This window comes from Stegostoma tigrinum, chromosome 20, assembly GCF_030684315.1.
Source record: "Stegostoma tigrinum isolate sSteTig4 chromosome 20, sSteTig4.hap1, whole genome shotgun sequence".
Taxonomy (NCBI): Eukaryota; Metazoa; Chordata; class Chondrichthyes; order Orectolobiformes; family Stegostomatidae; genus Stegostoma; species Stegostoma tigrinum.
Window position 1 is genome coordinate 13,155,015 of NC_081373.1, and position 26,517 is coordinate 13,181,531.

The 26,517-nt window shown below is 44.4% G+C and overlaps 2 protein-coding genes across 5 annotated transcripts in view; one reads left to right on the top strand and one right to left on the bottom strand.

The window, feature by feature from the left end:
* LOC125461732 (cytochrome c oxidase assembly protein COX15 homolog) lies at window positions 1–14,232 on the bottom strand. 2 transcript variants are annotated; one of them, XM_048550825.2, is made up of 9 exons: window positions 14,091–14,232; window positions 12,700–12,881; window positions 11,845–11,967; window positions 10,726–10,912; window positions 10,003–10,170; window positions 8,268–8,349; window positions 5,505–5,659; window positions 4,436–4,549; window positions 1–2,988 (listed from the first exon to the last, which is right to left on the bottom strand). In XM_048550825.2, the coding sequence occupies exons 1-9, from the start codon at window positions 14,199–14,201 to the stop codon at window positions 2,857–2,859; spliced, it is 1,254 nt and encodes a 417-aa protein (XP_048406782.2). In that variant the 5' UTR covers window positions 14,202–14,232; the 3' UTR covers window positions 1–2,856. The 2 variants fall into 2 exon arrangements, with proteins under 2 accessions (XP_048406782.2, XP_048406784.1); XM_048550827.2 differs by having other exon boundaries at window positions 13,802–14,193.
* Window positions 13,530–26,517, top strand: part of cutc (cutC copper transporter homolog (E. coli)) — a 26,520-nt gene continuing 13,532 nt past the window's right edge. The window contains exon 1 of one of the 3 annotated variants that reach the window (XM_048550831.2): window positions 13,530–13,749. The gene's annotated coding sequence lies outside the window, so the exon portion shown is untranslated. Of the gene's footprint in view, window positions 13,750–14,268; window positions 14,482–26,517 lie in introns of those variants that run through there. The other 2 variants (XM_048550828.2, XM_048550829.2) reach the window with 2 other exon arrangements.

Consider the following 26,517-nt stretch of genomic DNA (forward strand, 5'->3'; position numbering starts at 1 on the left):
TCACCTTCCATAAACTATTAATTTATTAAGCTGTGACCTAAATGCACAAACACACATTATTTAACATGGCAGTGGATAAATCGACCAGAGTCCTTGACTTTGTACCAGGAAGCACAGATTGGAAAAGTAGGGAGACATATTTAGGAGTGAAGCTGAAATATTTCATACTGTTTTGGGTACTTTCATTACAGAAAGGATTTGAAAATACAAGCAGTCCTTGGATTGCAAGCAGGTTCTGATCTGTAGTGCAATTGCAAGTTAATTTATATGCAAGTTGGAACATAATGCAGGACAACGTAAAATAGCCATTCTTAAATCCAGAAAATTTTAATGATCAGATCTTTAAAATTACACCCTTGTCAGACCGCATTCATAAGTAAGAGTGTTAATTTGGAGGTTATTAAATAGGAGACTTCCATAAAGGAAAAAGCTAGTGTCAAATATTATCAGTGATGCAGGCATTTTGGTTCCTTTCGTCACTGAATTTGTGAAGGTTAAGGGGAAGGGAGATGACTAAAGAAAAATCAATACAGTGCAGGAACAGGCCTTTTGACCTCTCAAGCCTGTGCTGATACATGTCTTTCTAAACCTTCTGCTTCTATGCTGTCCATTTTCCCCTATACCTTGCCTATTCATATGTGTTAACATGCCTCTTAAACATTGCTACTGTATCTGCCTCCACCACCATCTCTGGCTGTGCATTCCTTACTATCCTCTGCATTAAAAAAAAACTTACCTCTCATCTCCTTTACACTTATTGCCTTTTACCTTCAATCTTTGTTCTCTGGTAATTGACATTTCTACCCTGGGAAAAAGACATTGACTATCGCTGCCTCTCAATTGTGCAACCCTTCATCTCTCGATGTTCAAGTGAAAACAAACCAAGTTTGTCCAATGTCTCCTCTTCGCTTATACCCTCCAAATCAGGCAACCATCTCCAAAGCTCCATATCCACTGGTCATGTGGCAACCAGGACTGTACATAACGTTCTAAATGTGGCCTAACTGAAGTTCTATACAGCTGCAACATGACTTATCCATTTTTAATACTCTATGCCCCAAAATGTGATTAAGACAAGTGGGTCAAACACCCTTCATGACTACCTTATCACTTGTGTTGCCACCTTTAGGCAACTGTGAACCTCTGCGCCAAGATCCCTCTCTACGTTGATGCTTAGGGTTTTCCTATTTACTGTCTACTTCCTTCCCGCATTAGATCTCCTGACATACATCACCTTGCATTTGTCTAGAGTAAACTCCATCTGCCACTTCACCGTCCAAGCATCGAGCCTATCTATATCCTGTACCCTCAGGCAATCCTCCTCACTATCAACAGATACACCAATCTTTGATTAGTCTGCAAACTTACTAGTCAGACTACCTACATTCTCCTCCAAATCATTTATATATATTACAAACAGCGGTCCCAGCATTGATCCCGGCAGAAGACCCCCTGATCACAGATCTCCAATCTGAAAAGCATCCTTCCACCAACACTGTTTGTCTTCTATGACTAAGTCAGTTCGCTATCCATTTTACCAGGTCACCGCAGAACCCATGTGATTTCAACTGTGCATCAGCCAGCCATGAGGGGCCTTGCCAAAAGCTTGCTAAAGTCCAAATGGACAACATTTACCCCCCTCCCTTCATCAATCATCTGTCCCTTGTTTATAAACCTTAATCATGTCTGAGGCACGGCATTTGCCACAAAGCAATGGTGCGCATTGCTAATTAGTCAATATTTTAAAGTTTTAAAGATGGTACAGGGTTAAGACAGAATGAATATGGAGAGCTCTGATTCTTCTCCCACATCATCAGATGTCACCAACCGGCTGAGCATTTCTAACACTTTCAAGAATTTAGATCACCAACAGTTGCAGCATCTTACTTTTGGAAATACTGAGGAACTGTTGCTGACAGCAGAAAACCAAAATAAACAGCCTAGAAAAAGTCCACAGCAAAGAACATACAGGACATAAAATTTTAATGCAGAAAGAAATATTGATTTTGAAATGTTAGGTTATCCATAATATACCAGAAACATCTGAAAACAGCACTGGAGTGATTAACCCTCAGATGACTTGGATTTCTGTAAAATGTGGTGCGTGACATTTCTAAAACTGTGCATAGTAATTAAGTTACATTTTGTCTGCAGATGAGTTGCATAATACCTGGGTGTTTTACTGGTGGGAACAGATCACCAGCAATGAGGGCTGATGAAGCAGTTTGGGTTGGATTGGAAGCATTGATATTTAAATAGGTAATACTCGTCATTGTGCACTGATACAGTATAACTGAATTAAAGCTTATGCCCAATCAATGGTAACTAACATTTCCTAGGTTAAAATTAATTAGTTCAGCAACATACATCCATATTATTTCTGGTCAACTGAGTAGTTCACACAAATGTGTTGGTTAACGGTTTCACAATAAAGAGGCAAACATCAATAATATCTTCTCTCCCCTCCACACCCCAACAAGTGCACCCTGAAAGCACAGAATACAAAACCCAGGAAGATGGACTGTATTTAAGGGTGTAGCTGGAGTTTGGGTATTTCATTACAGAAAGGATTTAAAAGGGAATAACTGCCAGGGATGAGACTTGAAATAATTACACTGTTAATATCCACCAGGGTAAATAAAGACCAGCCTCTCAATCAGACCAACACTGCTTACATGAGAATCTCAGACAAATACCAGACCGACTCCTCAATATTTGAGTAAAAAATAAACAATTCAAACCATCATTGGCATTGAAAATAAACTTTGTAGAACAAAAAGTGCATGAATATTGCTGTAGGAATTTCTAATCGGATCTTGTGTGCTGATAGGGACCAGGCTCAACTCTCTTCTTTCTTCACTTTGGAATCCTGCGCAGCTCATGAATCAACCAAAGTGCTAGGCTGAGCAGCACCAGAGATCCTGACTGGTGTGTAACAGCCAGAGGAGTTGGGACATAGAGGAGCAGAGTAGTGATTCCCAGAGCAGCCTAAAACAGGACAAGATCACATTAATTATTGGTAGGGTCAGCAAAGTATTTCAATGAAAATTACCTGTTCCAGTTTACTGTTCTGTTTTTGGGAACATGCAATGTTCTGCCAATTTTGTTCAACATGGCTGATTAAATGCTACTGGCCTGAGAGTTTTCAAATATAATCTGAAGTTAGCTTGGTGCATCATTTTTCAACTTCATCCTTTCAGTTCCCTGCTTCAGAAATTGGCACCGAGTTGAGCTGTAGCATTGGTTAGGTCCCGCAGTATTTAACACTGCCAGCATTTCTGCTTGGCAGGACTAGACTGGCAATAGTGTCATGGAATGAAAAGCTAAGTGACATGGAAAACGAGGTCAATCAGTTGTGGTTTTACTGTCTGTTTAATAAGCCAATACTGTGAAAATGAGAACAACATTCCCACATCAGTGCAAAATTATTTCAGAATGTAAGGTCACCACACACACACACAAAGTTACAGATACCTGTGATTTTCATCCCCTTTCTTTAGTACCTGATTAGTTCTGCTACAAAGGTGTTTATAGGCACACACCAGTTAAAAGTCCATGCTGTGGTTTACAGAATAATGAGTGGAAATTCTTGCTAAACCCTCTTTGAACTCAGATGCTGGGACCAGTTGAAGCCAAATCACGAGCAAAGCTCAGGGATGGAACGCACGCTCCTAACAGATCCATTCCACAGCAGCTAGGACATTATCACTTTGTGGGGATCCTCTTTAAGCACCATGTGCTACAATTCGGGGACCTGCCATAACACTTGCTCTTCAGTCCAGCAATGAGTCACAGTTCTGCAGTGGTCACGTTGCCAGTAACAATAATCCAGAGATCACCAATTCAGATTACATCATGGGCACTTAAACTTTGAATTTGCTCTGAACAATATATGTTTATGCAATGACCATTTAAATGCCCTTAAAGTTGGCGAGTCTACTACTGTTGCAGGCAGGGCATTCCATGCCCTAACTATTCTCTGAGTAAAGAACCTCCCTCTGGCATCTGTCCTATATCTGTCTCCCCTCAATTTAAAGCTATGTCCCCTCGTGCTAGCCATCACCAAAATGTACACCAAAACATACAGCGTTAAAGCCACCTTCTATTTATAAAGTTTCATGCTGAATTTAGAAATGCTATTCTTGCTAGAACACAGAGGAAGCATGCTGATGATATGGTACATGATCCCATACGATAAAATATAATCTGCAGTTATCCACCTAGTGAGCTCACAGTCATTGCATGCCACAAAGCCAATAATCATTTAACTCAGTGGGAAGGCCATCAGCAAACTGCACTGGGAGTTTCAACAAAAAAGGTAAATGCCAAGAAAATATAACAGTCTTCAGTAAACAGCAACCTGCCAGTGATGCCCACATCCAGAGTATTAATTTTTAAATAGTTAATACTGAAGATTATTACTGCCCGCATTTACCTGCATGTAAACCATTGCCAATAAAGATGATATTGCCACTTTTGTCCTCCGTGGCATAGCTATCCTGCGGGAAAGCGCATAGAGAATGGTCACTGCAGTCACTGAGGCGACACCCTGACAAGGCACAACAATAAATACAATCAGAAAAGATACAGAAACATAAGTGGAAGAACTGTTTCTGCAGCTGTGACACAGTGAAACAAATAATCCACAGTAAATCATTTCAGAGCCAGACTGGAAACCTGAAATACAGACATTCACACAGCAGGACCGAGTGACCGAATGGGAAAGATGGTATAATATTTTAGGTGACAGCCGATTGGACAAGGGAAGGAAGAAATCAAGAAGGCCTTCTGTCCCTTGTTATTCTGCAGGGAAGTACGTGTGGAAGTCAGCTTGAACATTAAACCAAAACACACTTTATGTAAGGTGTCAAAATTCACTGGCTCAATCTCCACTCATCAGGAAGAGCTTTGAGAAAATGGGAAGGAGCTCAGTTGAGGTCGATGGCACAAGCTCCACTTAAAAATCTGCAGCATTCAGCAAATGTACAGGATCCAAAAGTTACTCAGTACTAGAAGACATTTACCTGCCCTCATTTATTTCCTTGTGCCAGTTGCAGAGTCCTTATTTTTGTTACTTTCCTTTGGCAGGTTAGGCTGCAACCGGACGGCATGAACCAAAAGGAATTTGTTTTAGGAAATCTCTGCTTGATTTAAACCACTGCAATGCATTAATCAAGCTAATCTTGCCCATAAGGGCCTACTGGCTGAACAAGGATCAGAAGCAAATCCCTATCTGATCACACCTCTCTCCAGCTTAGCACTGAAGACAACTGTAGCACCTCCACCAGTCAGTCTAGGCAACTAACTCAGCTCAGAGTAGGGGAAAAAGAAGACAACCCACGTACAGGTTTTGAGATTTTAAAAAAATTCTAGAAGGCATTGGTTCATGCTGTCCTGCTAGAGCCTAACTTGCCACATCCTAATTCAAGAATTGAAGTGCGGAGGAGTTAATCAGTAATAGAAGAATGTATGATCAAGATTGCATTCACTTTAAAAATAGTTACCAAGATTCTGTGGTCAAACTGAACGGTAGTTGGATTCTCAAAGAAGTTTCGGAGTGCTGGGGAAAAGGCTAAGAGGTCATCAGGCAACCAACGCTCTCCCATCTTGGGGAAAGAATTATAGACAAGCCCAGCATCCAGCCCAGCAACAAACGCACCTGTGCAAAAAGATTGAAGGGAAAACACAATTATTGAAGCTACCATAAAATAGGGTCCTGTTGTATGGCTTCAAAAGACAAGATGCCTACATATTCAGGACTTTTCTGCTCAGTACTATTTCTCAGAAGCAATTTTACAAGGCAGTAACAGTTAGAAAAGCAGCATTTATTGCCCATCCCTTAATGATGCAGAGGTGAGTCCACCACCTTGAAAACTAGCTAGTTTGCCACACCATTTCAAAGGGCAGTTAAGAATCAATCACACGTAGGTCAAACTCAATAAGGACAGCAGTTTTCCTTCCCTGAAAGTCATTAGCAATCAGATGGGCTTTAAATGACAAACCGATGATAGTTTCACGGTCACCATTACCGAGAATAGTTATTATTGCAGATTAATTAAGTAAACTTAAGTTCCCTCAACTTTTGTGGTGGAAAAGTGGATCATTAACCCTCTACCAGAACCCTACACCACCCATTAGACATGGTTGGCAACAAATAGCACTGTAAATCTGACAGAAATGGAGTTGAAAGGGAAACCCCTTGTGCAGCTGAGGCACAGAGGAATTAAGGTTTTTGGGAAACCAAAGGTTACACCACCTGTATGTCACTGTAAGAATTGCTTAGGACAGGGTCCTCAGTACAAATATCTTTAACAACTTCCTCTAAGACATAAGCCATTTGCTGATAATTCTAGTGCACAGTTCCATTTACAACTCAGTGAAAACGGAGCAGCCCACAGCAGGACAACATCCAAGTCTGGACATGTTAGAGCTGTTCCACACAACAAACTGATGAGTTTACAATCACCAATTAGTTGGAGTTCACATCAGAGGTTTAACTGGAATGATCTTTTCAACATTATCATCAGAGTATCTGTCACTAGGTCAGTGACAGATACTCTGATGATATTTTCTATCTGATGCTCTTAAAGCCTCTTGACCATGTACGAGGGCTGGAATCAGACGTGGGATGGAAAATCGCCCTTCCCCTGGACAGGCGCAGTCACAACATTGTTATCCATATTCATGCACTGGGAAGGATAACTTGGGTCAGGTACAAGGGGACAGTTCGGAATTACTACTCTGGTCCTAGTCGGCATTTTTAGGCAAGGATTCTTTCTGGGGGTGGGAAGGGATGCAGAGAATGATAAACCAAATTAAACTTTGCTGTAGTTCTTGATCCTATCAGCATATAAGTGCAGAATGCTCTGAATCTGAAATGCTGCATTCCTGTCTTGTCTTCATTCATTGTAATAAATATCAGTGGAAGCGAATATATTAATGTAGTCAGTCAAGAGCAGATTCCCTCCCGTGAATTTAACTATCTCCACTCATTTGCTAAACTTATTTCTGGAAAGGACTAATTCTAACTGACCAATAGTAACAGGAAAAGGCCACTCAGCCCATTGAGACTGTTCCATCACAGCGGATCTACAATCTAACTCCACATATCTAATCTTTGCCCCATAGCTCTTAATATCTTCGGTTAATAAAAAAAGTATCAATTGTAGATTTAAAATCAACAATTGATCTAACAAAAAAAATGCTGTTTGTAGAAGAGTTCCAAAGGCCTACTACCCTTTGCATATACAAACAATTTGTAATTCCACTCTTGAAAGACCTTGCTCTTAATTTCAGACTTCACCTCCTAAATCTGATTTCCCAACTAAATAGAGCTTGTCTCCATTTCAACCTGGAGTGCTGTGTGAAACTTTACCACTGTGTTGCTCTTGTAATAACATGTGGCTATAATTTATTATGTACTAACTGACATTGGGATGCCCCATATAGGGGCATCACCCATTCACACAGCTGCATTCCCTCAATGAATGCAGAGTGGGTTGATACTGGATACCACTCAAAAATTAGTGGACATTAAGGCTCTGATAATCCAAGGCAATTCAACAGTTCTACTACTGATCTCAATAGTGACTTTTGAAAAGAATTGTCTTCTCAAATCCGTATTCATAGCCCAGTCATTCCTCTGTATTTGAGCTGTCTGTCATCCTTTGTCGCAATGAAGACTTCTTGTATCCCTTATTTCCGCAACCCCCCCCGCCACCAAGTCTGATCAAGATGCAGCTCTTGTATTATACATTAGATTAGATTAGATTCCCTACAGTGTAGAAACAGGCCCTTTGGCCCATCAAGTCCACACCGCCCCTTGGGTGTCTGCACTCAGACCCATCCCCCTATAATCCGCGCACCCCTGAACACAACGGGCAATTTAGCATGGCCGATCCACCTAGCCTGCACATCTTTGGACTGTGGGAGGAAACCGGAGCACCTGGGGGAAACCCATGCAGACATGGGGAGAACGTGCAAACTCCACACAGACAGTCGCCCGAGGCTGGAATCGAACTCGGGTCCCTAGCGCTGTGAGGCTGCAGTGCTAACCACTGAGCCACCGTGCCGCCCCAAATTCATTTCCTTGATTTTAAATCCATCAGCTGGCTCTCTGTCGGTATTTCCAGACTCTTCAGCTCCACTCACATCTTCCATCGATTCAAGGATCCCAGTGAGGGTGGCCTTTCAGCCCATTTGATCTCATGTTACCCGAAGACCAATGTCTCTACAGCTTGGTCAGTGATCTTAGGCCAGCTCCTCACCTGACAGTGCTGTAACAAACACTAAGCCCCCAGTTCCACGAGCAAATTTCCTCAACAGCATCATTCGACTAGTGTTGGGTATCTGTGTTAACAAAAAGCTTAAATTAAAAGCAATGCATGTACACTTGACTGCAACATATTAAGTTAAACCCAAATATTTAAATTCATCTTGTACTTCATTTATAATCGCTAGCCTCACTCAGAGGCGACAACTACTGCATGGGAAATAGAACTGGTGGAAGTTGCTCACTGACAATCGGATAAACACACATTGATGGGAAGAGTGCTCAGGGATACAAAGGGGCTTGATGCTTAACTCTAGAATATTGTATTATTCCTGTTACCTGCTCATCTCCATGCCTGAATCAACTCAGAATTTTCTAAGTGGATTCATCATTTAGTCACTTGCTTCATTCCTGACAAATTGTTCCATAAAGGCCAAACAATTGAGCTCGATATTAAAACAAAGAACTGTGGATGCTGGAGATCTGAAACAAACAAAAAAGCAGGAAATGCTGGAGAAACTTAGCGAGTCTGGCAGCATATGTGGATGGGAAGCAGAATTAATGTTGAGTCCAGTGACTCCTCTTCAGAGCACATTCTGCTTATGTTTGTTTCACAGAAATTCCTACTTGTGCAGATATCTCAACTTCGCGGTTTGTTCCGCACAAACACCCTGTTTTTGGAGGGTTGTTAAGCATTTTCCTAAATTAAGTTTACCTCTGTAACCGTAAATAGCAGGCAAATTAATGGGAACACCAATTCCAGAGTGTGCACTTTAAAAGGCAGATCTATGTAGCTTGAAGACCTTTGTTTCCTGCCTTTCTTCTTTCACTTTGTGTTTGTCATGTTTCTCACCTACTTTTCTCTTATTGATTAAATGTAAGGTTATTTTCAATAATAAAAAGAAATTACAACTTTAACACAAGCAATCTCACAGTATTTTTAGTTTTTAAAAATGATTCTGTCCTCTTCCTTGACAACAGTGGTAATATGGACTGCACCTACACATTGAAACACCAGTGCTATTTACACTAATTCTGCAAATCAGTTACGTACATACTGTGATTACAAAAGCAGATAAGAGACTGGAAAGATAGCAATGGCCAACACTTACTGATTCTCCAAACCTTACCCACCATCCACAAAGGCACAACTCAAGGGTGTGATGGAATGCTCTCCCCATTTGCCTGTGCAGCTCCAGTATCACTGAAGAAGCATGACACTACCCAGGATAAAACAGCCTACTTGACTGATACCCCATCCACTACAGTTAACATTCACTCTCTCCACTATTGAAGTACAGCAGGAACAATGCACCATCTACAAGATATGCTGCAGCAACTCACTCCTTCGACAGCATCTTCCCAAATTACTGAAAAGACAAGGGGTGTATGGGAATATCATCATCTGGAAACTCTTCAAGTCTACACTGACCATCCAACCTAGAAATTCCCTAGTTGTTCCATCGCTGCCACTGAGTCAATATATTGGGAACTGCCTCCCTAAAAGCACAACCACAACTGTTCAAGGTGATAGCAAACTACCATTTTTTTCTAGACCACTTATGGATAAACAATAAATGTCAATGGCACCGAAATCTACAGAATGAACTTAAGGGAATATTCTCGCTTCACCTGCTTTAAAATATAAAAACATTATCCCTAACTGCAATTTATTTAAAAGCTATAACTTTGAAGGAACAGAAACAGTGGTTTTGCTGGAGGAACATTACCTGGTTCGGAGGCAGGAGCAGGGACAGACCAGTCCACAGGCTGGCACAGTAGAGTAACAGTGCAGATCCAAGATGAGCAGCCAGGCGATACTGGCTGACCCGGGGAATGTCATGTGAATCCTTCTTCTCCTCCAAACCACTTTTCACCATGTACCAACCGAGTAAACCCTGAGGAACAACAACAAGGTAAGGTGCTAAAACCCTGGACAGATCAGAACTGCCAAAGTGAAAATATCTTTCTTAGGATTAGAATGGTAATGCACAAAAGATCATGCAGAAAACAAGAGGGAAATTGCCCAAATATTCAATAAATTCCTCATCTAGACTGCTTTGTCCAATCTGATTTTTCCAATATACATGTAGGACCCCCTATGATAATCGCCATACCCTTTTGACAAGTTCCAACTATTTCTTGGAGAAACTTAGCAAATCCAGCAGGATCTACGGACAGAGTTAATAAGTCCGGTATAACTCTTCTTCAATTCTGAAGTTGGCGGGAGCTAAAAAAAGAAACAGAATTAACATTTCAGGCCGACGATCTGTCGGAGTTCAAACCAAAGGTGACTGACCTGAAACATCAACTCTCCTTCTCTCTCCCCACAGATCCTGCCCTACCACCAATTATTTCCACCATTCTGTTTTAATCTGTGTCATTTTCAGATTTACTAGGCTCCCCTTTTCAAATCTCACGATATGGTAGGTGGTCACCGGCATTTCACCTACCTGAAAGCACACGAATCCACAAAGGCCTGCCACCCGCAGCTTCAAGCTCCTGGAGAACCAGCCCTTCCTCCAAAAGTAAATGGCAGGCAGTATATAGGCCAGTCCCACTGCACGGCCCCACATCCGGTGAGAATATTCCATGTACCAGATGAACTTGAACTCGTTTAAAGTCATGTCATGATTTAATCTGAAGGAAAGAACACCGGAGCAGTTGATGCAGAGGAGTCACAGATCGGGTCTTACCACTGCTAGAGTAAAAGTAGCTACTAATTCAACAAGAACGTCAAACCAACCACCCCACCTTACTATCCTCAACTGTTATAAATAAACAAAAGGGAAGAGTCAAGGAACTAGATGTGAAATCAGATCTTTTGTCTCAATCGAAGTCTGAGCAGATGAAAATGTCACAGCAACACGAAATGCCCAAAAGCTACTTGTATAACTACGGTTGGAAGCTTAAAATAAACACTTTCTTTTTAAAATAAGAAATAAGGCTTTCATTTCTGTAGTGCCATTCTCATCCTTAGGGTCGCTCAATGCATTCGGCAGCCAATGAGGTTCTTTTGAAGCGCAGTCACAGTTGCAAAGCAGGAAACTCGGGAGCCAATTTATAGTCAACTTTGACCATCAGAAATGTGATAATAAATTCTGAAAGAACCGCAGATGCTGTAAATCAGATACAAAAACAGAAGTTGCTGGAAAACTTCAGCAGGTCTGGCAGCATCTGTGAAGAGAAATCAGACGTAACATTTCACATACAGCGACCTTCCTCAGAAATGTGATACCATTTCTTAGTGTTGGTTGAGGCGTAAATGATGACCTGGATACCAGGTACGACTGATATTATTTGAAATAGTGTGATAAGATCTTTTAAACCTTGAGCTTAGTTTTGAATCTCATCTGAAGGACTGCACCTCCCCAGTACTGCACTGGGGGCATTAACCTGGATTATGTCACAGTGCTCAAATCTCGAGAAATGAGACGGGATCCAGAAGCAACTGGGCCAGGGACAAGATATCAAAAGAGAGCAGGCGCAAGGCTCTAATTAAAGCCTGATTGATCTAGCAGCATTGCAGACAAACGTGATGAGGGTCAGAGATGTTGCCACCTGTTACTTACATTTTAAATTCTGGGAACTGCTGGTACTTTTGAAACTCAGCTTCCCACTCCCCTTGAGTCTTTGGGGGTTTCATCTCCTTGATGAGGTGCCAGTCCACCATCGATAAGCCAGACTCGGTCAGCCTGTGGAAAATTAAGGAAAGCCCTTAAAGTACTCTCTCTGTGCTCAACAAATATTCATCATTTCATCCTCCTTGGACTGCACCAGCGTGTGCTTTAATAAAAATAGATTTGGAAAAGAGTCAAAATCATTCTGTCATGCGATGATTTTCAACACCTCTCCTCCTATTATTCCCATCAAATCCAGCAGTACTACATCTGGTATAGTACTGCAAGAAAGCACAACATCTCTACTTCCTCAAGACGTCAAGGATGGCTTGGGGTGGCAAGATGGTTCCGCGGTTAGCATTATTGCCTCGCAGCTCCAGGGACCCAGGTTTGATTCCAACCTCGGGTGACTGTCTGTGCAGAGTTTGCATTTTCTCTTTGTGTCTGTGTGGGTTTCCTCCCACAGTCCAAAGATGTGCAAGTTAGGTCGATTGGCCATGCTAAGCTGCCCATAATGCTCAGGGTAAGTGGACTGGCCATGACAAGTGCAGGGTTACAGGGACAGAATAGCGGGCTGGCATCTGAGCGGGATACTCTTTGGAGGGTTGGTGTAGAATCAATGGGCCAAATGGCCGTTTCCACCCTGTGGGGATCCTACAAGGACTGCAGTGGTTCCAGGAGGTAGCAAAATCAATTAATACAAACATCAAATATTGGCCTAGCCAGAAATATGAACAGGCCATCAATAAAGAACCATGACTTCGTCGTGGAAGCGGTTGCTTTTACTGACAGAAGACTTTCACTTACCTGGTTACTCCGCCAAGGACCACAGCGCCCACAACCATTCCACTGCAAACAATCATCCATTTGCCCAAGATTCGGTCTGTGATGACACTGGGTATACGGTCTGTCCTGGACTGCGCTGATACTTTTGTAACAACAGAACTCATTCCCTTTCTCACTCCCCATTGTTTCCAAGTGTGACTTAGCTGAAAAGAAGAATTAATAAAACAGCATGGCTGACTCCCTTTTACAGAACCAGATGAAGATTATTAGTCATAAAATCTTACAGCATGCCTATGCATGACCTTTAAATGAGCTATCGAGTTATAGCCCAACCCATTGTTTTGGCAAAGTCCTGCAAATTTTCCCCAAGTATCTGTCACTCTTTTGAAAGCCAGTCTTAAAATTCCTTCCTACACCTTTACAGGTGCCATATTCCAAGTCACAACTTCACTATTTCAAATGCTGAAGAAACACAGCAGTCTGACAGCATCTCTGGAGGGAGAAACAGAGTTAACGCTTTGAATGCAACATCTTCCACTCTGCCACAATTCCAAAGGAGTCATATTAGACTTGAAAAGTTAGCACTGTTTCTTTCTCCACAGAAGTGGGTATGTCAGAAATTCTCCAGCAAGTTGTTCTTATTTTAAATTTACAGCATTCACAGTACTTTATGTTTATTACATAATTCTTTCACTGCTCTGTGAATCATCTTAAATCTGGGAGCTCTGGTCACTAATCAACCTACCAATGAAAACAGCTTCTCCTGATCCACTGTAGTTTTATCATAGCTATTATGATTTCAAACACCATTTTAATATATGTAATCCTATTGTATTTGTCAGCCTGAAAGTACTGTAAGTGAGTAGAACCACAGGCTGGGAGGTTTCAGACGGGAAATGCACAGCTATCTTTTGCAATCCTATCCAATATTAGGAACCAGAGATTATTTAAGGTTACGTAACCATGTACCCGGAATCTAAAGCACCGGATTTCCAGGCAATGTGTCGTAGTTGCATCTCGTGAGGCACCTCTACCACAAGTGAGACTTGAACCTTACATCCCAGAGGCAAGGTCGGTGTTACTGTGAGACAAAAGACCTTACAATCTGCCTTTTATACATTACCTCAACTCTTATCCTTTGCTGTCCTTCAACCCCTTCCCCCTCCACTCTAACCCAGCTCTTAGCGCCTTGCATTCCGACCCGACTTATCGTTACAGCCTTTCGTGGAATCTTGCTGTGCAGAAAAGGGGTCGCCGTGGTTTCCTCCTCCAACAACAATCGCGCATGGAAAGTACTTCGTCTGGGCTACGGGGGTGGAAATAGCCGGACGAAGGGCGCTATAGAAATACACCTTCCTTACGCCCTCCTGCCGCCAGTGGGGTTTACAATAACAGCCTGTCTTTCTCCTCACCGAGTTAGCTCGGCCTCCATCCCGGGCCCGAGCCCAGGCCCAGGCCCAGGCCCGGGCCCGGGTCCGGATCGCCCGGAGGCCGAAGCGGCCGCACAATCCCGTCACCAGCATCTCCAACCCGGGGGTCAGGGGTCATCCAGCGGTAACCAATCAGAAAGCCGCACCCTGCCCGCCTGGGAGCGGGGTGAGGGGCCAGAGATCAAAACTAAATCCGATCAACGCGCGCACACAAAACAAATTAAAATAACCGCACTGCGCTCTCCGAGGGCGATAAATAACATGGAGACAGAGATTAAAAATAAAATCTGCGCCGTCGCGTTTTCACTTGAGGCGGCGGGGAAAACAGGGGTCGTAGTCACGTGACTTGGGCCTGCCTCAGGCTGCGGCTGAAGTGAGTATCGATTAAACTGCGATTTAATTCTGATTCGTGCAACAGCGTCTTGTAAACTGACTGGGGTCGTTGAATTTTGAGAAATCATTAATGTTACTTTATTCTCATAGCGTGTGTGTGTGTGTGTGTGTTTATTGCTGGCACGGGTGGCGTTTGCCAATGGTTACCATGGTGATGCCGCCCTCCCCTTCGCCTAGAATCTTCTCAGCTGTGAGCCTGGAGTCACCTGTAGCTTCAGCACTGAGCAAGGACGGTAGCCCTGTATCCAGCAACCAGCTGGCTACCCCGTGGCTTCTTGGCCACGTTTCCCGAGACCAGGACAATGCGGAATGATGTGTGTTGCCTGCCCCTGAGTTGTGATTTGGAAGGTGATGAGCAAGCCGCCTTGTTGAGCTGCTGCTGCCCATTTGCCAGTGGTGCACCCACAGTACCACCAGGGAGGTAGTTCTAGGGGTTTGACCCAGTCGCAGCGAAAAGGAACGGCGATACGTTTCCAAATCAAGATTGTAGGTGGCTTGGAGAAGAACTTGTGGGTGGTGTTATTCCCGCATACCTGTTGCCTTTGTCCCTTCCTAAACGAGTTTAAGTGGTGCTGTGGAAAGAGCTTTTGGTGGTTTACTGCAGCACATCTTACAGATGGTACAATTCGCTGCTGATGCTGAGCGTCAGTTGTGGATGGAATGAATTTGGTTTTTATGATGTGCTTAATTGTAGGTTGTTTTAAAAACCTTAAGAACTGCGGATGCTGTAAATCACACCCCCTGTTGTTAGTGACTAAAAGTCCCCATTAACTACTATTCACCCTCCCACCCTGATCATTAGCAAATCCTTTGTCTGTCCAACTGTCTTTCTCTCTCTTTGGGCTCTAAGCTATCGTTTACTCCCTACCCCACCCACCTCCCTATTTTCTGCATATAAACTGACGTTTTCCCAGCCACCATCAGTTCTGAGGAGGGGCCACTGGACCTGAAACATTAACTCTATTTTTTCCTCCACAGATGCTGCCAGACCTGCTGAGTTTTTCCAACAACTTTGTTTTTGTAGGTTGTTGTATCTTGGACGGTGGTGAGCTTCATCAAATGTTGTTAGAACTGTGCTTTTCTGGGCAAATGGAGAACATTGCATCATATCCCCAACTTGTGAGTGGTAGAAGTCAAGAAATGAGTTGCTCACTTTGATCTGCATTTGTATTCCTTATATGTCTGACTGCTCCAGTTAGGTTTCTGGTCGGTGGTGAAGCCTTTGATGTTGCTGGTGGGATATCTGTGGTGGTAATGCCAGTTGCGGGAGATATGGTTAGATTCCCCCTTGTCAGAAATACTACTGTCTAGCACATATAAATTGCTAATCAGACTAAGTTTGACTATTATCCAAGATTGCTGCACAGACAGGCCTAGTATTTGAGGAGTTGTGAATGGTGCTGATGATTTGTAATCATCAGTGACTGTCCCCACATCTGTTGGGCAAAAGATCTTTGATAAAGCCATTGAAGATGGGTCTAGATCACTCAGGCATTACACTTCTCTAGCAATGTTGCTCCAGCAACGACAACCACCTTCCTTTTTGGTAGGTATGATTGCCACCAGTGGTGAGTTTTCCCAGATTCCCCATTGACTTCAATTTAACCATGAGTCCTTAATGACACATTCAAGTCAAAGGCTGCCTTCATATCTAGAGTGCAAATGTTCAAAATTGCAGCCAGGATGTTCTCAAATCCTATAGCCATTGCTGTATCAAGTCCTTTTAGCCCTTTCTTGCTTATTATGTGGAGTGAATCAAACCAACCACTGACATCTATGATGATGGGAACTTTGGAAGGAAGCAAAATGGGCAAATACTTTAACCTCAGAGATAATGGGAACTGCAGATGCTGGAGATTCCAAGATAATAAAATGTGAGGCTGGATGAACACAGCAGGCCAAGCAGCATCTCAGGAGCACAAAAGCTGACGTTTCGGGCCTAGACCCTTCATCAGAGAGGGGGATGGGGGGAGGGAACTGGAATAAATAGGGAGAGAGGGGGAGGCGGACCGAAGATGGAGAGTAAAGAAGATAGGTGGAGAGGGTGTAGGTGGTGGAGGTAGGGAGGGGATAGGTCAGTCCAGGGAAGACGGACAGGTCAAGGAGGTGGGATGAGGTTAGTAGGTAGCTGGGGGTGCGGCTTGGGGTGGGAGGAAGGGATGGGTGAGAGGAAGAACCGGTGAGGGAGGCAGAGACAGGTTGGACTGGTTTTGGGATGCAGTGGGTGGGGGGGAAGAGCTGGGCTGGTTGTGTGGTGCAGTGGGGGGAGGGGATGCACTGGGCTGGTTTAGGGATGCAGTAGGGGAAGGGGAGATTTTGAAACTGGTGAAGTCCACATTGATACCATATGGCTGCAGGGTTCCCAGGCGGAATATGAGTTGCTGTTCCTGCAACCTTCGGGTGGCATCATTGTGGCAGTGCAGGAGGCCCATGATGGACATGTCATCAAGAGAATGGGAGGGGGAGTGGAAATGGTTTGCGACTGGGAGGTGCAGTTGTTTGTTGCGAACTGAGCGGAGGTGTTCTGCAAAGCGGTCCCCAAGCCTCCGCTTGGTTTCCCCAATGTAGAGGAAGCCACACCGGGTACAGTGGATGCAGTATACCACATTGGCAGATGTGCAGGTGAATCTCTGCTTAATGTGGAATGTCATCTTGGGGCCTGGGATGGGGGTGAGGGAGGAGGTGTGGGGGCAAGTGTAGCATTTCCTGCGGTTGCAGGGGAAGGTGCCGGGTGTGGTGGGGTTGGAGGGCAGTGTGGAGCGAACAAGGGAGTCACGGAGAGAGTGGTGTCTCCGGAAAGCAGACAGGGGAGGGGATGGAAAAATGTCTTGGGTGGTGGGGTCGGATTGTAAATGGCGGAAGTGTCGGAGGATAATGCGTTGTATCCGGATGTTGGTAGGGTGGTGTGTGAGAACGAGGGGGATCCTCTTGGGGCAGTTGTGGCGGGGGCGGGGTGTGAGGGATGTGTCGCGGGAAATGCGGGAGACGCGGTCAAGGGCGTTCTCAATCACCGTGGGGGGAAAGTTGCGGTCCTTAATGAACTTGGACATCTGGGATGTGCGGGAGTGGAATGTCTTATCGTGGGAGCAGATGCGGCGGAGGCGGAGGAATTGGGAATAGGGGATGGAATTTTTGCAGGAGGGTGGGTGGGAGGAGGTGTATTCTAGGTAGCTGTGGGAGTCGGTGGGCTTGAAATGGACATCAGTTACAAGCTGGTTGCCTGAGATGGAGACTGAGAGGTCCAGGAAGGTGAGGGATGTGCTGGAGATGGCCCAGGTGAACTGAAGCTCGAACAGATACAACGCATTATCCTCCGACACTTCCGCCATTTACAATCCGACCCCACCACCCAAGACATTTTTCCATCCCCTCCCCTGTCTGCTTTCCGGAGAGACCACTCTCTCCGTGACTCCCTTGTTCGCTCCACACTGCCCTCCAACCCCACCACACCCGGCACCTTCCCCTGCAACCGCAGGAAATGCTACACTTGTCCCCACACCTCCTCCCTCACCCCCATCCCAGGCCCCAAGATGACATTCCACATTAAGCAGAGATTCACCTGCACATCTGCCAATGTGGTATACTGCATCCACTGTACCCGGTGCGGCTTCCTCTACATTGGGGAAACCAAGCGGAGGCTTGGGGACCGCTTTGCAGAACACCTCCGCTCAGTTCGCAACAAACAACTGCACCTCCCAGTCGCAAACCATTTCCACTCCCCCTCCCATTCTCTTGATGACATGTCCATCATGGGCCTCCTGCACTGCCACAATGATGCCACCCGAAGGTTGCAGGAACAGCAACTCATATTCCGCCTGGGAACCCTGCAGCCATATGGTATCAATGTGGACTTCACCAGTTTCAAAATCTCCCCTTCCCCTACTGCATCCCTAAACCAGCCCAGTGCATCCCCTCCCCCCACTGCACCACACAACCAGCCCAGCTCTTCCCCCCCCACCCACTGCATCCCAAAACCAGTCCAACCTGTCTCTGCCTCCCTCACCGGTTCTTCCTCTCACCCATCCCTTCCTCCCACCCCAAGCCGCACCCCCAGCTACCTACTAACCTCATCCCACCTCCTTGACCTGTCCGTCTTCCCTGGACTGACCTATCCCCTCCCTACCTCCCCACCTACACCCTCTCCACCTATCTTCTTTACTCTCCATCTTCGGTCCGCCTCCCCCTCTCTCCCTATTTATTCCAGTTCCCTCCCCCCATCCCCCTCTCTGATGAAGGGTCTAGGCCCGAAACGTCAGCTTTTGTGCTCCTGAGATGCTGCTTGGCCTGCTGAGTTCATCCAGCCTCACATTTTATTAAATACTTTAACCTTGTCTTTTGCACACGATAAAAGATATTCTCAGTGTAGAGATGGGACTTTGCCTCCACACGAACAGTTCCCCCCACCAGTAATGTCTTAAACGTTGCATGTGCAACAGGTAGATTGGTGAGGACAAAGTCCAAGCATCCCTACATGCTGATCTTCTACCTGTTCACAGTGCAAAGAAGATTGGGTCTAGCCAGATTGCTGCAAAACACTCCAAATTAATAGTCTGTATCACATCATCTATTCCGCGTAGAAATGTTTGAAATACTGTGAGCAGTTTTGGTACCCTTATCTAAGGAAAAATATTTATGTCTTGGAGGCAGTCCAAAGAAGGATTCCTAAATTGATTCCAGGTATGAAGGGAGTTTCTTGTGAGCAGAGGTTCTTCAGGTTGACATTGTAATCATGGGTGTTTTTAGGAATGCAAGAAGACCTTATTGAGATATATAAGATTCTTTACCATGACCGGGCAGATACTGAGAAATTGTTTCCCCTTGGGTAGAGTCCAGCCGTTGAGGATTTTTTTCTCTTAGATACTAGTGAATTTGTGGAATTCTTTACCACAAACTGCTACTGAGACTGGGTTGTTAAGTATCTTCAAGGCCAAGACAGACAGGTTTTTAATCAATAAGGGAATCTAGAGTTATGGGGAGAAGGAAGGAAAATTAAATTGAGCAATTATCAGATCAGCCATGATCTCAATGAATAACAGAACAGACTCGATAGGCTGAATGGTATGCTTCTGCTCTTACACCTTGTGGTTTTACAGTCTTACAGTCTTATGTGCTTGTACAGAAAAACCTTTGATCAGAGTTTCAGGTAGTTTTAGACATATAACGTCCTCCGTGCCCTGAAGTATTTGGAGATGGTTGATCCTATTGGATGGCTCCATGAGCAGACTGTCAAAACGATTTAGCAGAATGTATCATTGCCAGAACTTTCAAACAAGCACCAAGCTCTTGGCTGCTGGTAAGAAGTATTACCTTTCATTTTAAAACCTAAGATCATGAGTCTATACTCATTGAATGCTTATTTGTTAATGTGAAACTTGAACTATTCTGACAACAATATTTGGTGATTCAACTCCATGATTTTTTATGCAGTAACAAAAGCAATACTTAAAAAAGCCAGACAGCAACTTTACAGACCCAGCACAGTTCTTGACCTATATAAGGCAGCAGTCAACATCTTGTCTCCATTCGCTCCCTGTCATTTGCATGTTTTGTGATCATCTGCTTTTAGCCAAACAGCAGGCTTTGACGTTCACATTCAAACTTGATGTGCGCTTTAGTCTCAGAAAACCTGTGCTATGAATTCTTGCCCAGCCATACCCATAATGTGATCAATAGGGTTAATGTACTCTGATCAATTTAAGTGAGGCAAAGGTAATTTCTAATTATTTAAGGGATGTGTGAGCAATCTCTGGCTGGCAACAGTGATAATCATCTGAAGAAGGAGTAGTGCACCAAAAGCTTGTGATTTCAAATAAAGCTGATGGAATGTAACCTAGTTTCATGTGACTTCTGACTTTGTCCAACCCAGTCCAACACCAGCACCTCCACATATAGAATGAAGTGAAACTTACAAGTAACAAAAATAGAAATTGCTGGAAAAGCTTAGCAGGTCTGGCAGCATCTGTGAAGAGAAATCAGCGTTAACATTTCGGGCTGAGTGACCCCTGCTCAGAACAGTTTGTCACATGGTGCACAACGTTCTAGTATTAATTATAATTAAACAAAATAATTTAAGAGTAGGCTAACTGATTAATGGACTATGATTGTTTCATCATAAATAAGAAAACTAATTATAAAACATGAACTTTCTGGTGGAAGGGCAGCCCCCATCAGATCATTTGTGCTTGCCCGATATCTTGGTGCCACCTTCAGGGCCTGCACAGTGGTGAAGAGAGCATTACTCATCTTCAGCTGGAGTGTGACTTTACAAGGAAGGTTTGGAGAGAGACACATTTGTTTTTGTGGAGGCACATCCCCAGCCTCTCTGTGACAGGGGACGCTGTGCTGCTCTACAGGCTGCTGGGACGTGCACAGAAACAAGTATCCACTGCATCTGGAAGACATTGGCTTGGCGAAAGACACTGTTTTGTCAATCTGAAACTTGCTGGTCTTCCGGTGCAAGGTGTTGCCCTTGATCAACTGTTTGGAACTGGCACATTCCAAAGTTCAGGACCGAGTGGTGAGGGACTCACTGAAATTTGAGGTAGCCGTTGCATGTGCAGTGGGGAAAGACCACTGTCCAGGGGCTTTCAGAAAAAAAAACTGTACCATGAGACTGGTAACATAGATCCACTGGGACTGTATGCTTGTCACTGAATGTGAATGGTAAATATCATGGGTTGAGGCACCTAAGAGTGCTCAAGGGAGAAAAGTTGTATTTTATTGTGTTTTCAGTAATGTCCAATTTGGAATGTACTTCTACATTTGTTATGAATAAAGTACTGCATATTTTTTCGATAAAATGGCAAAAATGATGTAAAAAACGATTTTTTCATCTCTTGTGGGTTCCTTCTCTATCCACTGTAAACCCCATCAAACTGCTATGTCCTTAAAATTTGACAAGCTTAGTCAGTTGTAATGCTGTTGAACCATTCTGTGATGAACATTGAAGTACCTGACCAGAGTACAGTCTGTGCCCTTGCCTCCCTGAGTGCTTCCCATCCAAGTGGCATTCGATATAGAGGAGCTCATCAGCTGAGAGATGTGTGGGAATGATGATTGTTGTATGGCATCATCCCATGAAGAGAAGAATCCCAATTAACGAGCAGCACAGATGATGCTGAGATATTTCATTGGGTGCTGGGCCAGAGTTTTTGGATGTTGAATGGCAGCAAACTGCCAGCCTACTGACAATGTCATGTCTGAGTCAGAAGATCCTGAATTCAAGATATACCACAGGCACATGACCACAAAATCCACGCTGACCCTCTGTGTGCAGTACTGTCAGGGATGTCATTTTGTGGATAAGTCTGCCCGCTTGGCTTGACAATCAATTTATTGAACAATTTTGAAAAGCAGGGGAGCTCCAGGCAATATTATGTGTTGCCATTTAATTTAAACATGGTATTTTGTCCTTCTTGCATGATCAGAATGGCTGCACCCATACTGACTTCAGTCCATCTCCCACTTGGTGTGAAAGCCACTCAGATTTTGGTTCTAGAGCTGTAACATTGACTGCTAAGCAGGATTTCTGTACTGACCGGTAACCAGCCCAGCAGCTCTCTGAGAGCTGTTCAACCCAGGCTGAGGCAAAGGATGTTGTTGCTTTTAGGGCCTATTTTGACTGCAGAACATCCCAAAGTGCTTTGAAATGCAAAATGATTTTCAAGTGAGACCACTGTTGCAACTGCAGGGTAATGCAGTGTCCAAGTTGTGTGCAGCAAGATCTCACAAACAGTTAATGTGTTTTCATCACCATTACTTGCTGAATTTTGGAAGGTGTTTGCGTAGAGTGAGAGCGTATCTGTAACCATGGCTGTTTCTCTGTGCAGCTGAAAATTGAGCTCTAAGTTGTTTCCTCTCGAGGGGGCAGTTGTGAAAAGCTTTGCAGTGCTCCAGTGGAAAGTCCATAGCTGATGCTGTCAATATCTACACTGTAATCATTAGGGTATATACTTATTGCTTGGACCTGAGGGGACTTTATATTAGGCAGGAAATGGTGTTGGAAAGACTGTTAGGTCTGAAGGCTAATAAGTCCCCAGGACCTGATGGTCTGCATCCCAGGGTACTTAAGGAGGTGGCTCTAGAAATCGTGGATGCATTGGTAATCATTTTCCAATGTTCTATAGTTTCAGGATCAGTTCCTGCGGATTGGAGGGTGGCTAATATTGTCCCAATTTTCAAGAAAGGAGGGAGAGAGAAAACAGGAAATTATAGACTGGTTAGCCTGACGTCAGTGGTGGGAAAGATGCTGGAGTCAATAATAAAAGATGAAATTACGACTCATTTGAATAGCAGTAACAAGATAGGTCAGAGTCAGCATGGATTTACGAAGGGGAAATTGTGCTTGACTAATCTTGTGTAATTTTTTGAGGATGTATCTATGAAGATGGACAAGGGAGAACCAGTGGATGTAGTGTACCTGGACTTTCAGAAAGCCTTTGATAAAGTCCCGCATAGGAGATTGGTGAGCAAAATAAGGGCACATGGTATTGGGGGCAAAATACTGAGTTGGATTGAAAATTGACTGGCTGACAGGAAGCAAAGAGTAGTGATAAACGGATCCGTTTAGGAATGGCAGGCGGTGACCAATGGGGTGCCACAAGGTTCGGTGCTGGGACCGCAACTGTTTACAATATACATTAATGATATAGACGAAGGCATTAAAAGTAATATTAGCAAATTTGCTGATGACACAAAGCTGGGTGGCAGTGTGAAAAGAGGAGGATGTTATGAGAATACAGGGTGACTTGGACAGGCTAGGTGAGTGGACGGATGCATGACAGATGCAGTTTATTGTGGATAAATGTGTGGTTATACACTTTGGTGGCAAGAACAGGAAGGCAGATTACTATCTCAATGGAGTCAAGTTAGGTAAAGGGGAAGTACAACGAGATCTAGATGTTCTTGTACATCAGCCAATGAAAGCATGCATGCAGGTACAGCAAGCAGTGAAGAAAGCTAATAGCATGCTGGCCTTCATAACAAGAGGAATTGAGTAAGGGAGCAAAGATGTCCTTCTGCGGCTATACAGGGCCCTGGTGAGACCGTACCTAGAGTATTTGTGCAGTTTTGGTCTCCAAATTTGAGGAAGGACATGCTTGCTATTGAGGGAGTGCAGCGTAGGTTCACAAGGTCAATTCCCAGAATGGCCAGTCTATCACATGTTGAAAGATTGGAGCGACTGGGCTTGTATACACTTGAGTTTAGAAGGATGAGAGGGGATCTGATTGAGACGTACAAGATTATTAAGGGATTGGACAGTCTGGAGGCAGGAAGCATGTTTCTGCTGATGGGTGAGTCCAGAACCATAGGGCACCAGAGTTTAAAAATAAGGGGTAGGCCATTTGGAACAGAGTTGAGGAAAAACTTCTTCACCCAGAGAGTGGTGGATATATGGAATGCTTTGGCCCGGAAGGCCGTGGAGGCCAAGTCTCTGGATACTTTCAAGAAAGAGATGGATAGAGCTCTTAAAGATAGTGGAATCAAGGGTTACGGGGATAAGACAGGAACAGGATACTGATTGTGGATGATCAGCCATGATCATAATGAATGGTGGTGCTGGCTTGAAGGGCCGTATGGCCTGCTCCTGCACCTATTGTCTATTGTCTAAATGCTATTAATTCAGTAATATATTTTCCCACTCCTTGAAAACAGCAATTAAGAACTGTGCTCAGGTTCCACAATGCATGGTTCTAGGCTATTTTTAAAAATTCGCTCAATGGTTGCAGGTTTCTCTGGCTGGGCCAGATTTCTTACCCATCCCTGATTATCCAGAGGGCAGTTAAGAGTCAACACATTGTGTAGGTCCAGGATCACACGTAGGCCTGACCAGATAAGGATGGCAGTTTCCCTTCCTAAAGGACATTGGTGAACCAGATGGGATTTTCTGACAATCAACAATAATTTCATGGTCATCATGAGACGCTTAATTCCAGAATTTTAGTGAATTCAAATTCCACCATCTGTCATGGCCTGATATGCACCCAGGTCCCCAGAACATTTGCTCAGTTTCTGGATCAATAGTTGAGTGATAGTACTGCTAGGCCATTGCCTTCCCTAGTTTAGATCCTTGATTAAACTCTTCCCAGTTTAGATCTGTCTGTGTCCAGTAGAGTTGACATTTTGTTGCTTGATGGCTGATCTGTCTCTGAGTCTCGCTCACTCTCTTTTTTTTTTCTCTTTCACTCAGTATCCCTCTCCCTCACTGATTCACCTTTTCTCTCTCTCACTGCCTGTCTCTCTTCCACACTTTCTCAATTTCTCACTCTGCCCCTCTCACTTTCTTTTCCACACATTCTTCTTCCCCTCCCTTCTCTCTCTCTCTCTCTCTCACACACACACACACACACACACACACACACACACACACACACACACACACACACACACACACACACACACACATACAAAATCACATTTCATTGTCATCTCAGTTTCTGACCACCAGTCTCCCTCTTTGAGTTTTCATTCTGTTGATGCAATTTATGGTTATTGTGGTGCTTTGAAATCTCTCTTCTACAGTAACTCATTCTTTTAGATCTCAGACCTGTGACACTCTCACTCAGACTTCCTTGTGAAACACAAGATTATTCACACATAATCATCACTGGTTGGCTTAACTTTCTTCCCTCCTCCCCGGAAACAGTTTGTATATGGACAGTGATAATGGGAACTGCAGATGCTGGAGAATCCAAGATAATGAAGTGGGATGCAGTGGGGGGAGGGGGCGAGCTGGGCTGGTTTTGGGATGCAGTGGGGGAGGGGGAGATTTTGAAGCTTGTGAAGTCCACATTGATACCATTGGGCTGCAGGGTTCCCAAGCGGAATATGAGTTGCTGTTCCTGCAACCTTCACCTCCGCTCGGTTCGCAATAGTCAACTGCACCTCCCAGTCGCGAACCATTTCAACTCCCCCTCCCATTCCTCAGACGACATGTCCATCGTGGGACTCCTGCAGTGCCACAATGATGCCACCCGAAGGTTGCAGGAACAGCAACTCATATTCCGCTTGGGAACCCTGCAGCCCAATGGCATCAATGTGGACTTCGCAAGCTTCAAAATCTCCCCTTCCCCCACTGCATCCCAAAACCAGCCCAGCCTGTCTCTGCTTCCCTAACCTGTTCTTCCTCTCGCCCATCCCTTCCTCCCACCTCAAGCTGCACCTCCATTTCCTTCCTACCTACCACCTCATCCCGCCTCCTTGACCTGTCCATCTTCCCTGGACTGACCTATCCCCTCCCTGCCTCCCCACCTATACGCTCCTCTCTACCTATCTTGTTTTCTCTCCATCTTCGGTCCGCCTCTCCCTCTCTCCCTATTTATTCCAGTTCCCTCTCCCCATCCCCCTCTCTGATGAAGGGTCTAGGCCCAAAACGTCAGCTTTTGTGCTCCTGAGATGCTGCTTGGCCTGCTGTGTTCATCCAGCTCCACACTTTATTATCTTGTCATATGGACATTCATCTTCTCAGACAAGGGACTGGCCCTCAGACTGATCAGTCAATTGGGAAGCAATGGCACTTATGGTTGGATGATTATTTATGGAGTCATTGAAATATTTACATGCCCACATAACTTTATAAAATACTCTTGTGGGACATGGACATGAATGGCCAGCATTTATTGCCTGCTCTTAGTTGCCCTTGAGAAGGTGGTGGTCAGCTATCTTCTTTAACTGCTGCAGTCCATGTGCTGTAGATAAATCTACAATGCCATTAGGGAGGGAATTCCAGGATTTGGACCCAATGACACTGAAGGAACAGTGATATATTTCCAAGTCAGGATGGTGAGTGACTTGTAGGGGAACTTGCAGGTGGTGGTGTTCTCATGATTCTGCTGCCCTTGTCCGTCTTGATGTGGGTTTGGAAGGTCTAAGGATATTTGGTGAATTTCTGCAATTGTGGAGTGACTGACTGTGGATTTGGTGCCATCAGGCAGGCTGATTTTCCTTGGGTGTTGTTGGAGCTCCACTATCCAGGCAAGTGGAGAACATTCCATCACAGTCCTGACTTGTGCCTTGT